This window comes from Oncorhynchus tshawytscha, linkage group LG30 (assembly GCF_018296145.1).
Source record: "Oncorhynchus tshawytscha isolate Ot180627B linkage group LG30, Otsh_v2.0, whole genome shotgun sequence".
Classification (NCBI taxonomy): domain Eukaryota; kingdom Metazoa; phylum Chordata; class Actinopteri; order Salmoniformes; family Salmonidae; genus Oncorhynchus; species Oncorhynchus tshawytscha.
The window spans coordinates 44,756,905-44,770,621 of NC_056458.1; the positions used below are offsets into that span (position 1 = coordinate 44,756,905).

At 45.5% G+C, this 13,717-nt stretch overlaps 1 protein-coding gene across 2 annotated transcripts in view; it reads left to right on the forward strand.

Moving 5' to 3' along the window:
• The window catches only part of LOC112216777 (sarcoplasmic/endoplasmic reticulum calcium ATPase 1-like), a 104,989-nt gene that overhangs the window by 25,603 nt on the left and 65,669 nt on the right, over nt 1-13,717 (forward strand). For both annotated transcript variants that reach the window (XM_042309567.1, XM_042309566.1), the window contains exons 4-5: nt 5,367-5,471; nt 9,762-9,900. In XM_042309567.1, the coding sequence (XP_042165501.1) occupies nt 5,367-5,471; nt 9,762-9,900 (244 nt within the window). The remainder of the gene's footprint in view (nt 1-5,366; nt 5,472-9,761; nt 9,901-13,717) is intronic.

Sequence of the window (13,717 nt, forward strand, 5' to 3'; positions counted from 1 at the left end):
GCTACAGCCTCAATAACTGTTACTGGACACAATGCTTACTGTCATTTATCATATTGTAGGCAACTTTTTTTTTTAAACTATTTAATTCGATCATCTTTTTACTAAGATTTGTTGTGTAGTTGAGACAACTTGATCACTCCCATCCATCTATGAGAATAGGGGTTATAGACCGGGCCATACCAAGTCAGGCTGACCCATGACACCAATCGATGACAACATCGATCACCTGAAACAATGAATACACTTCCTAATTATGAAATAAACACTTCCTCCATTTTATTCTGAGGAAGGCGGAAAGGTTGGCTTCCTTTATCTCATTCTCCACAGCATTATGTGAGAGAGGGAGTATAGGTCAAGGTTTTGGTTTGTGCAGGAAGGGAGTGAAAGTCAAGTGGCCATTGAATTGGGCCCTGATGCTTTGCTTGTTGTCGTGCATGTCTTCGTAAACATTATTTTAATACGTTTTTTATTTTCGTTTTTTATTTTTTCCTTCCATTTGTTAAAGCTATGTTTTGGTTTTAACGTGATGTTGGAACTGTGGCCATTCAGTCCCAATAAGCCATCTGTCTGGAAGTGAAGCGTAACTCCTGTCTCCTCTCAAGGGTCTCCAACCTTTTCTAGCATGAGAACAACTTTTTAAAAGAAATGTCGTGAGCTACTCTTTTTATAGCTTTCAAAAAAGGCACATTCTCTTCTCTGCAACTCTTCCCCAGGTCCTTCGTGCACTACTTTCTCTTGTACACTTTGTATTCTGTCAATATGCCTGGTAAAATAATGTTTCTTAAAAACTCTGAGGGGGTGAGGGACCCTACAAAATCAATTTTGTTTCCCAAATTCTGTTTGAGATTTTCCTGGTTTTCAAATTTTTTTTGGGGGGGGGGGTTTCACTCTCAATTACAATTGTTCATAGAGAAACAATGAAATTGGATGTTCTGAGTCGATGTCAATGTTTAAATCGTATCAGAAAAACATATTTCTTTGGGGGGAGGTCTGGAAGAAAGCATTTTTAAAAATATATATTTTTGTGTAATTCCCCTTTAATTGCGCAGCTAATGTGTCAGTCTAGCGATTGTGCTGTACTTCTACTGCTAACTTCATGGCAAAGTCAGCAAATAATAGATACACTTACTCATGATATACTTCTGCCAGGTAAGCCTACTTTGCAGTAAACATTTAATTGAGACGCTTTTGAAGAAAGTATTTCTGTCAACCCAACATCAACTGGCCTCTGTCAACATCAACTGGCCTCTGTCAACATCAACTGACTTCTAGTGATGTGCATTATTTTCTGTGAGCCAGACCATTTGGCAACGTTCACCTAAAAGAGACGTTCATTTGGCTCCCAAATTGCTCTTCGTTCAGTAATGCCTTAGAAATTGACTTAAAACCATGACGATATTATACGTCTCTCATTTTAAATCCTAAAACATTGCAAACCATTATGTCAGATCGTGAAATGTATACATTTTTACCTGATCAAATGATTACATGACCTGCCTTTTTTTTAATGAAGATCAAATGTAATACACTGGGGAAAAAATGAGCGTGGACCAAAATAAGGCCCCCTCCTCACTATACATCGTTCCTGCTCTGTGGTATTGCCATCTTCATAGTTTAAAAAAAAGTGTCTGGAGCTCAACAAGCTATAGTAAAAGTATGCAAATCAGGTTGACTAGATAATAGCTGTGAACTTGCGGCGTCTGATACCTGTGAGATTTATTTTATGACGGTTTGCAGTGGAACACGTGAAAATTCCATGTACTTTCAGAATTGTTTGGCGAGCTACTCATAGGTGGTCTGGTAGCTACTCATAGGTGGTCTGTTCGCTACTCATAGGTGATCTGGTAGCTACTCATAGGTGATCTGGTAGCTACTCATAGGTGGTCTGGTCTCTACTCATAGGTGGTCTGCGAGCTACTGGTAGCTCGCGATCGACCTGTTAGAAATCCCTGCTCTAATTCCCATCTGCTAAAACTAAGAACACTCGCTAATTGTCAGAAATACCACGGAAGTGTGTGTCAGTCACAAGTACAGAGTAGCTAGCCAGGTGCCGGAAGCACCCATGGGTTAGAATGTCTTGCCGAAGGAGCTCGATTTTGGTGGCCCCCGGTACATTGTAACGCCTTCACTTCATCTGAAATATACAGCAAAATTATGGAATATTTTATCAAGTTTACCTCTGAAATTTTTGTTTTTGTGGTATTGTGCAGAAAGATATTACTTTGCAACTAAAATTACTGAGCATGTATGAATTGAGTGTATTGTTTTGGATATGGCGGGACCTAAGGGTGGGCAATTCCAGTCCTCGAGGGCCTGATTGGTGTCACAGTTTTGCCCCATCTAACACATCTTTGGTTTAGAATGCAATTTGATTAATCAGCTGTGTTTTTTAGGGATGGAGAAATTGTGACAACAATCAGGCCCTCGAGGGCTGGAATTGCCCACCCTTAGGTCCCGCCATATCCAAAACAATACACTCAATTCATACATGCTCAGTAATTTTAGTTGCAAAGTAATATCTTTATAGCCCACCCCTAGGCCTATGTGATCAGGACTATTTTCAATAGCAACGCAACGTTGCAGAGTACACAGGTTCAGCTTTCCCAACTTTGGTCCCGCCCTGGTTTACTCTTCCCTCGGTTTCGCTTTCCTCCGTCGAAAATGAATCGGACCTCGTTTCATCACCTCCAACATGCTAGATGGATTTCTGCTGAAAGTGGTAGACGCACTGCACACAAACACAGACGGGCATTCTCATTGCTTCTTCAGAAAGTTGCAGGAAATACGAAATAACTAACTACGTTAAAAAGTCATACTGGTATCAAAAAAAAAAAACATTCACCACAGCTGTGATGGAAACAGGACGTTTTGGTATAATTTTATAAATGTTGACAGAATTTAATTCAGCATGGTGAGTTTTTTTTTTGTGTCGGCAAAATTAATTCTGTAAAAAATGGTGGTGGAAACGCCGTTGTGCAAATATTGATTATAATAAACATCGTATCTAAGTAAACTTGGAGTCACACGATAATATGTGGTGTGGTCCTCCCACTACGACTTGGGAAAGCATGCAGTTTATTAGGCTACAGATGAAATAAGTTATGAACTTCACAGGTTGGTGAATGTGCACAGTGATGCACTTAACGCCCCTTTCCAATAAATATCCAGGGTCATGTTCTGGTGACATGATGATCGATGCTTGACTGCCGTTTTGAGAAATAAAAGTATTCTCGCTCTTATTAATCTAATATTAGTCTCATGTAGACTAGCCTACCTGCATTGAATCTGTGAGCTGTTGGCTAGAGCTCAGGTGTCAAGACCAGAGGAGGCACATTGATATTTAACGTTTTTTTGTGACAAAACTATTAGTAGAGTTGATAATGTGATGGAAACGCATTGACCTTTTAGATTTTTATTCAGTTCTTGAAAACTTAAATGGAAAAGTACATTTTGTGTGCACTACGTCATCACACTGATTTCTAGCCGTAACAAGTCAGTTTGGTGGGAAAATGTGCATTAAAATCTGTCGCCAATTGGATGGAAATCTACCTACTGATGCGTTCTGTTCATGTCTTATGATGTACTTGAGCAAATTAATAAATGTTCAATACATTTAGGTGATTCAATAAATGTTTTAATATGGTTGAATTCCATTGTAATGGCTGTTGGTGGAAGAAGGTGGGGACCAAGGTGCAGCGTGGTACATGTTCATCTTTTTTATTCGAACTGAATAACAAAGAGAACAACCGAAACAGTTCTGTCTGGTACAGACACAAAAACAGAAAGCAACTACCCACAAAAACCCAGTGGGAAAAGGCTACCTAAGTATGGTTCTCAATCAGAGACAACGATAGACAGCTGCCTCTGATTGAGAACTACACCTGGCCAAACAACAAAGAAATATAAAACCTAGAAAATGAACATAGAATGCACACCCTTGTCACACCCTGGCTTAACCAAAATGGAGAATAAAAGCCTCTCTATGGCCAGAGCATGACATCCATTTTAGTGTCTGGATTCGGTGAGGGCCTAAATGATCAAACTTTGACCAGAATGAGGCTCTCCACTACCTGTTCCTGCAGTAATGATTCTTATCAAATATTTTCATAATTTATTGGTAGATAATTGGCAAAAAAGCCAAAGGTCTGCCAGTAGTCTGCAAATTAGTGAGCCAAATGAAGGGCTCTCACTGATGCGATTCGGTTACACTGACTGACGAGGTGAGTTACTCACCGTCTGGCAAGCCCCGACATCCTAGGGAAGGAATACCTAGAAAATCCTTTGGTTTATTTGTTCCGATGCGGTTCCATGGTCATATAACAACATTGCATGACTTATGATTGATTTGACTTCATTCAGTCACTTCAAACACATTTTATAAACTTGCTGTTCAGTTGTCAATTAAAGCACAGTAAATAGCCTACTGTGAGATTTGACTGCAGCCAACCGCAGCGCACACATGTTGTATCGACCAGATAGTGCCGACAGATTGCCATAACAAAGAGGTTCCCTGTCATCGCTGGCTTTGTGACGGGCGCCTATCCTATCAATAGATCGCTAGAAGATGCATATCATTCATTCTAGTGGGAGAGAGCTCGATGGACTAATGGATACTTTTACATGAAAAGTATTTGTGATTTTAAAATGTAAAAAAAATATATACAGTGGGGCAAAAAAATATTTAGTCAATCAACAATTGCCAAAATACCAGCAACATTGTGTGAAAACCTTGTGAAGACTTACAGAAAACATTTGACCTCTGTCATTGCCAACAAAGGGTATATAACAAAGTATTGAGAAACTTTTGTTATTGACCAAATACTTATTTTCCACCATAATTTTCAAGTAAATTCATAAAAAATCCTACAATGTGTTTTTCTGGATTTTTTTTCTCGCATTTCGCATGTCATAGTTGAAGTGTACCTGTGATGAAAATTACAGCTCTCTATCATCTTTTTAAGTGGGAGAACTTGCACAATTGGTGGCTGACTAAATACTTTTTTGCCCCACTTTTTTAGATGAAGTGGAAGAAGTAGCCGGCTGAAAATTAGTCTGTAACCGGCCGATTAGCCGACAGACGGCGCTAATGGAAAACAGTGTGAACTGGCTAGCTAGGCTGAATGAAAGGAAAGGACAGATCAGAACGAGTTGCTCTCCTTCAATATTCTCTACACAGAGCGGAGTGGAGTGAAGGGTAGATTTGCGGGACCCAAACGGTCGTGAATGATGAGCTATCGACCGGGGCTTGAGCCGCTGATCTGCTCCGATCCTCTTCAATGCTCAATACTCACTGTGGAGAAGAAAACACTTTTACTAGAATCTGTTATATTAACTCTGTATTATGTGCCTCCCCCCTCCCCCTCCAGGTGCTAGCTCTGTTTGAGGAGGGGGAGGAGACCATCACAGCCTTCGTGGAACCTATCGTCATCCTGCTTATCCTCATCGCTAACGCTGTGATCGGAGTCTGGCAGGTGAGTGTCTCTATCTTGTGTGTGTTCACCTGATCATGTGTCAGGAGACGGTGCTGACATGCAGGATATTATATGGTGTGTCACCTTAGGGCGAAGACATTATGTAACGAGTCATCGATACAGAACCATAACTTGTGTTCTGCTTTCGACCTTCATACGTGCCAGCAGGGCTTTTATTGATGGGTAGGATAGTAAATCCATATTCAATTGAAACATGGAAACCATGGAGCCAAGGCCAAGCTTTTACATTGCCCGGTGTATATACACGTAGCAATGTACATGGTGCTTCTAGAGGCGCCAGTAAAACAAGCCATTGATGATGTAAATGCTAGTTCTGTAGGTATTTCACTCAGAGCGATCACTTACTGTCTTTGTTAATTTCACTCTGTAGACCTGCAGACAGAAACGGGTCAGTGTTAATTGAAGACCATGAACTGCAGCCTAATCAGAATTGGTCTCTGAATAGAGCACTTTGTCCTTGGAGGGATGGGTAGAATGAGGAGGAGGGATGGGTAGAATGAGGAGGGGGGATGGGTAGAATGAGGAGGGGGATGGGTAGAATGAGGAGGGATGGGTAGAATGAGGAGGGGGATGGGTAGAATGAGGAGGGGGATGGGTAGAATGAGGAGGGGGGAGGGGGATGGGTAGAATGAGGAGGGATGGGTAGAATGAGGAGGGGGATGGGTAGAATGAGGAGGGATGGGTAGAATGAGGAGGGGGATGGGTAGCATGAGGGGGATGGGTAGAATGAGGAGGGATGGGTAGAATGAGGAGGGGGATGGGTAGAATGAGGAGGGGGATGGGTAGAATGAGGAGGGATGGGTAGCATGAGGAGGGATGGGTAGCATGAGGGGGGATGGGTAGAATGAGGAGGGATGGGTAGGAGGAGGGGGATGGGGTGAGGAGGGATGGGAGAATGAGGAGGGGGATGGGTAGCATGAGGGGGATGGGTAGAATGAGGAGGGATGGGTAGAATGAGGAGGGGGATGGGTAGAATGAGGAGGGGGATGGGTAGAATGAGGAGGGGGATGGGTAGAATGAGGAGGGGGATGGGTAGAATGAGGAGGGATGAGCATGAGGAGGGATGGGTAGCATGAGGAGGGATGGGTAGCATGAGGAGGGATGGGTAGAATGAGGAGGGGGATGGGTAGAATGAGGAGGGATGGGTAGCATGAGGAGGGATGGGTAGCATGAGGAGGGATGGGTAGCATGAGGAGGAGGGAGGAATGAGGAGGGGGATGGGTAGAATGAGGAGGAGGGATGGGTAGAATGAGGAGGAGGGATGGGTAGAATGAGGAGGGGGATGGGTAGAATGAGGAGGGATGGGTAGAATGAGGATGGGTAGCATGAGGAGGGATGGGCATGAGGAGGAGGGATGGGTAGCATGAGGAGGAGGGATGGGTAGAATGAGGAGGGGGATGGGTAGAATGAGGAGGGGGGATGGGTAGAATGAGGAGGGGGATGGGTAGAATGAGGAGGGGGATGGGTAGAATGAGGAGGGATGGGTAGAATGAGGAGGAGGGATGGGTAGAATGAGGAGGAGGGATGGGTAGAATGAGGAGGGGGATGGGTAGAATGAGGAGGGGGATGGGTAGAATGGGGGATGGGAGAATGAGGAGGAGGGATGGGTAGAATGAGGAGGGGGATGGGTAGAATGAGGAGGGATGGGTAGCATGAGGAGGGATGGGTAGCATGAGGAGGGAGCATGAGGAGGAGGGATGGGTAGAATGAGGAGGGGGATGGGTAGAATGAGGAGGGATGGGTAGCATGAGGAGGGATGGGTAGAATGAGGAGGAGGGATGGGTAGAATGAGGAGGAGGGATGGGTAGCATGAGGAGGGATGGGTAGCATGAGGAGGGAGGGGGTAGCATGAGGAGAGGAGGGATGGGTAGAATGAGGAGAGATGGGTAGAATGAGGAGAGATGGGTAGAATGAGGGGATGGGTAGAATGAGGGGATGGGTAGAATGAGGAGAGATGGGTAGAATGAGGAGAGATGGGTAGAATGAGGAGAGATGGGTAGAATGAGGAGAGATGGGTAGAATGAGGAGAGATGGGTAGAATGAAGAGGGATGGGGATGGGTAGATGAGGAGGGATGGGAGGGATGGGTAGGAGGAGGGATGGGTAGAATGAAGAGGGATGGGAGGGATGGGTAGCATGAGGAGGGATGGGTAGAATGAAGAGGGATGGGAGGGATGGGTAGCATGAGGAGGGATGGGTAGCATGAGGAGGATGGGTAGCATGAGGAGGGGGGATGGGTAGAATGAGGAGGGGGATGGGGATGGGTAGAATGAGGAGGGGGATGGGTAGAATGAGGAGGGATGGGTAGAATGAGGAGGGGGATGGGTAGAATGAGGAGGGGGATGGGTAGAATGAGGAGGGGGATGGGTAGGAGGGATGGGTAGAATGAGGAGGGATGGGTAGCATGAGGAGGGGGAGATGGGAGAATGAGGGGGATGGGTAGAATGAGGAGGGGATGGGTAGGGATGGGTAGAATGAGGAGGGGGATGGGTAGAATGAGGAGGAGGGATGGGTAGAATGAGGAGGGGGATGGGTAGAATGGGGGGATGGGTAGAATGAGGAGGGGGAGTAGATGGGTAGAATGAGGGGGGGATGGGTAGAATGAGGAGGGGGATGGGTAGAATGAGGAGGGGAGGGATGGTAGAATGAGAGGGGGATGGGTAGAATGAGGGGGATGGGTAGAATGAGGAGGGATGGGTAGATGAGGAGGGATGGGTAGCATGATGAGGATGGGTAGATGGGAGGAGGGATGGGAATGAGGAGGAGGGATGGGTAGAATGAGGGGGATGGGTAGAATGAGGAGGGGGATGGGTAGAATGAGGAGGGGGGATGGGTAGAATGAGGAGGGGGATGGGTAGAATGAGGAGGGATGGGTAGATGAGGAGGAGGGATGGGTAGAATGAGGAGGGATGGGTAGAATGAGGAGGGGGATGGGTAGAATGAGGAGGGGGATGGGTAGAATGAGGAGGGGGATGGGTAGAATGAGGAGGAGGGATGGGTAGAAGATGAGGGGGATGGGTAGAATGAGGAGGGATGGGTAGCATGAGGAGGGATGGGTAGCATGAGGAGGGATGGGGGTAGAATGAGGAGGGGGATGGGTAGAATGAGGAGGGATGGGTAGCATGAGGAGGGATAGAATGAGGAGGAGGGATGGGTAGAATGAGGAGGAGGGATGGAGGGATGGGTAGCATGAGGAGGGATGGGAGGGATGGGTAGAATGAGGAGGGATGGGATGAGGGATGGGTAGAATGAGGAGAGATGGGTAGAATGAGGAGAGATGGGTAGAATGAGGAGAGATGGGTAGAATGAGGAGAGATGGGTAGAATGAGGAGAGATGGGTAGAATGAGGAGAGATGGGTAGAATGAGGAGAGATGGGTAGAATGAGGAGAGATGGGTAGAATGAGGAGAGATGGGTAGAATGAAGAGGGATGGGTAGAATGAGGGATGGGTAGAATGAGGAGGATGGGAGGGATGGGTAGAATGAGGAGGGATGGGTAGAATGAAGAGGGATGGGAGGGATGGGTAGCATGAGGAGGGATGGGTAGAATGAAGAGGGATGGGAGGGATGGGTAGCATGAGGAGGGATGGGTAGCATGAGGAGGGATGGGTAGCATGAGGAGGGGGGGGATGGGTAGAATGAGGAGGGGGATGGGTAGAATGAGGAGGGGATGGGTAGAATGAGGAGGGGGATGGGTAGAATGAGGAGGGGGATGGGTAGAATGAGGAGGGGATGGGTAGAATGAGGAGGGGGATGGAATGAGGAGGGGGATAGAATGAGAGGAGGGGGATGGGTAGAATGAGGAGGGGGATGGGTAGAATGAGGAATGAGGGGGATGGGTAGAATGAGGGAGGGGGATGGGTAGAATGAGGAGGGGGATGGGTAGAATGAGGAGGGGGATGGGTAGAATGAGGAGGGGGATGGGTAGAATGAGGAGGGGGGGGATGAGGAGGGGGGAATGAGAATGGGAGAATGAGGAGGGGGATGGGTAGAATGAGGAGGGGGATGGGTAGAATGAGGAGGAGAGATGGGTAGAATGAGGAGGAGAGATAGATAGAGCACATGTGATAAAGTGGGGTTTGGAGGACACATTGACAGCTGAGTGAGTGAGCACTGTGTACGGTCAGTCTATGGATTGAATGTTCAGTTTATAGCCATTGCCTTTCTAGTAGGTGATCATTCCAAAGTGACAGAAAGGCACCAACACTTTAGCGTGGTACGAAATGGGGCTGTTGGTACTGAACCTGCCTCTGTCTCCCCGTGTGGTCCAGGAGAGGAATGCGGAGAACGCCATCGAGGCACTGAAGGAGTACGAGCCAGAGATAGCCAAGGTGTACCGCATGAACCGCAAGGCTGTCCAGAGGGTCAAAGCCCGGGAAATCGTGCCTGGGGATGTTGTAGAGATTGCCGGTGAGTACAGGGTGAGGGACAGACAGGTTATTTTTCAGTGTGAAAGTATTTTTCTTTGTTCACCCTGCATTCCAAACACACACACACACACACACACACACACACACACACACACACACACACACAGGTGTATGGCCCTGCGCCCTATTTCCAGTGCTGGAAACGTCAATCAAAACTAAGTTATACACACACACACACACACACACACACACACACACACAGTGCCTTCAGAAAGTGTTCACACCCCCTTTTCCCCACATTTTGTTGTATTACAGCCTGAATTTGAAATGGATTAAATGTTGTTGTTTTTGTCACTGACCTACACACAATACTCCATAATATCTTGAGTCAATATGTAACTGATCAACCCCTTTTGTTATGACAAACTTAAATAAGTTCAGGAGTAAAACTGCTGAACAAGTCACATAATAACATTGCATGGACTCACTCTGTGTACAATAATAGTGTTTTACATGCTTTTTGAACGACTTCCTCATCTCTGTACCTCACACATATACACAGTACCAGTCAAAAGCTTGGACACACCTACTCATTACAGGGTTTTTCTTTATTTTGTATTATTCTCTACATTGTAGAATAATAATGAAGACATCAAAATAACACATATGGAATCATGTAGTAACCACAAAAAGTGTTAAACAAATCAAAATATATTTTAGATTCTTCAAAGTAGCCATCCTTTGCCTTGAAGACATCTTTGCACACTATTAGAAGGCTGACTGCAGGAATGTCCACCAGAGCTGTTGCCAGATAATTGAATGTTAATTTCTAGACCTAGGCTATTTGGCTACTATCTACAGATACATTTTGAAAACATTCTGAAGAATCATTACTGCAAGAACAACAGGTAGTGGAGAGCCTCGTTCTGGCGGCTGAGGAGTATTTCTGTCTGTAATAAAGCCCTTTTGTGGGGACTCTTTTTGATTGGCTGGGCCTGGCTCCCAAGTGGGTGGGCCTATGCCCTCCCAGGCCCACCTACGGCTGCGCCCCTGCACAGTCATGTGAAACCCATAGATTAGGGCCTAATGAATTTATTTCAATTGACTGATTTTCTTTATATGAACTGTAACTCAGCAAAATCTTTGAATTTGTTGCGTTTATGATATCGTACATAAACTTAAACAGGCATTCTGGTATCACTCGTAGGCACTAAGGGGCTATATGATGATTTTTTCCCCCCTTGTTTCTATAATGTTGTTGCCTTCATTTTTTTTGGGGGGGGGGTCTCTATTGATTAATGAGATGCAAATTGTATATTTATTTTTGTGCTGTAATTTGCCATTTACCTTGAAACATATTATAATTTGTTTATATTATTGTCTCATAGAGCCACTAGGCTATAAATAAGAGCTATTTTTGTGCTGTAATTTGCCATTTACCTTGAAACATTATCATTTGTTTATATTATTGTCTCAAGGCTATAAATAAGAGCTAAGTGCAATGGTCAGGACATTGACGTTAGTTTGACGTAGAAACGTCCGTCACCTGTTCGCATCAGGGAATTAAAGTGAGCAATAAGAAATCAATCTCTGACTTGTTTTGGGTGCCCTAACTTTTCCTCGGTAAGTCATTCATGTGATTTGTCATTTTGTTGTTGAGCACCCCTTTTTCTTTGTATGCTGCAGAACGTAGGCCCACCTGAACTCATCCCTTTGAGCATTGTGAAGTTATCAATTATGCTTTGGATGGTGTATCAATACACCCAGTAGCTATCCTTCCTAACTCAGTTGCCGGAAAGGAAGAAAACCGCTCAGGGATTTCACCATAAGGCCAATGGTAACTTTTTAAAACAGAGTTTAATGGCTGTGATAGGAGACAACTGAGGATGGATCTACAACATTGTAGTTACTCCACAATACTAACCTAAATGACAAGAGTGAAAAGAAGGAAGTACAGACAAAAATATTCCAAAACATGCATCCTGTTGGCAACAGGGCTCTCAAGTAATACTGCAAAAAAATTGGCAAAGCAATTTCACTTTTTGTCCTGAATCGAAAGTGTTATGTTTGGGGAAAATCCAATACATGACTGAGTACCACTCTTCATATTTTCAAGCAGTGGAGGCTGTATGTAATGGGTGTGCTTGTAATCATTAAGGACTGGGGAGGTTTTCAGGACAAAAAAGAAATGGAATGGAGCGAAGCACAGGCAAAATCCTAGAGGAAAACCTGGTTCAGTCTGCTTTCCACTAAACACTGGGAGATTAATTCATCTTTCCACAGGACAATAACTTAAAACGTTTGGCAAAATCTACACTGGAGTTGCTTACCAAGAAGACCGTGAATGTTCCTGAGTCGCCGAAGTACAGTTTTTAATTAAATCTACTTAAATCTATGGCAAGACCTGAACATGGTTGTCTAGCAATGATCAACAACCAATTTGACATCATTTTGAAAAGAATCATGGGCAGATGTTGCACAATCCAGCTGTGGAAAGACTGCCAAAGATTGCTTCTACAAAGTATTGACTCACAAGTGTGAATAATTATGTAAATTAAATAATTTTCAATAAATGTGAAAACAAATTCTCAAAACATGTTTTCACTTTGTCATTATGGGGTATAGTGTGAGAAATGTAACACATTTTGAATTTAGGCTGTAACACAACAAAACGTGGAATAAGTCGTAAGTCGAGGGGTATGAATACCTTGTGAAGGCACTGTAAAAGCCTTTCCACTGGGCCCACAGGTGCCAGCCAGGACCACGTGTGTGTGTGTGTGTGTGTGAGAGAAGCCAGGCGTGCTGCCCTGTTCTGAGCCAGGCGTGCTGCCCTGTTCTGAGCCAGGCGTGCTGCCCTGTTCTGAGCCAGGCGTGCTGCCCTGTTCTGAGCCAGGCGTGCTGCCCTGTTCTGAGCCAGGAGTGCTGCCCTGTTCTGAGCCAGGAGTGCTGCCCTGTTCTGAGCCAGGAGTGCTGCCCTGTTCTGAGCCAGGAGTGCTGCCCTGTTCTGAGCCAGGAGTGCTGCCCTGTTCTGAGCCAGGAGTGCTGCCCTGTTCTGAGCCAGGAGTGCTGCCCTGTTCTGAGCCAGGAGTGCTGCCCTGTTCTGAGCCAGGCGTGCTGCCCTGTTCTGAGCCAGGCGTGTTGCCCTGTTCTGAGCCAGGCGTGCTGCCCTGTTCTGAGCCAGGAGTGCTGCCCTGTTCTGAGCCAGGAGTGCTGCCCTGTTCTGAGCCAGGAGTGCTGCCCTGTTCTGAGCCAGGCGTGCTGCCCTGTTCTGAGCCAGGCGTGCTGCCCTGTTCTGAGCCAGGCGTGCTGCCCTGTTCTGAGCCAGGAGTGCTGCCCCTTCTGAGCCAATTGCAATTTTCCAAGGTCCCTCTTTGTGGCACCTGACCACACGACTGAACAGTAGTCCAGGTGTGACAAAACTAGAGCCTGTAGGACCTGCCTTGTTGATAGTGCTGTTAAGAAGGCAGAGCAGTGCTTTATTATAGACAGACTTCTCCACATCTTAGCTACTACTGCATCAATATGTTTTGACCATGACAGTTTACAATCCAGGGTTACTCCAGGCAGTTTAGTCACTTCAACTTGCTCAATTGCCACATTTTTTTTTATTACAATATAAAGTGAATGATTTGTCCCAAATACAATGCTTTTAGTTTTTGGAATATTTATAACTAACTTATTCCTTGCCGCACATTCTGAAACTAACTGCAGCTCTTTGTTAGGTGTTGCAGCTGTTTCAGTTGATTGGAAGATTGAACAACAACAACAACACTGCCAGTCAGGGAGGGGAGGGGGGAGGGGGCCCTACCCAAACAGCCTGTCTCTATGGCAACCATCCTCAGACTAGCTCCACCTCT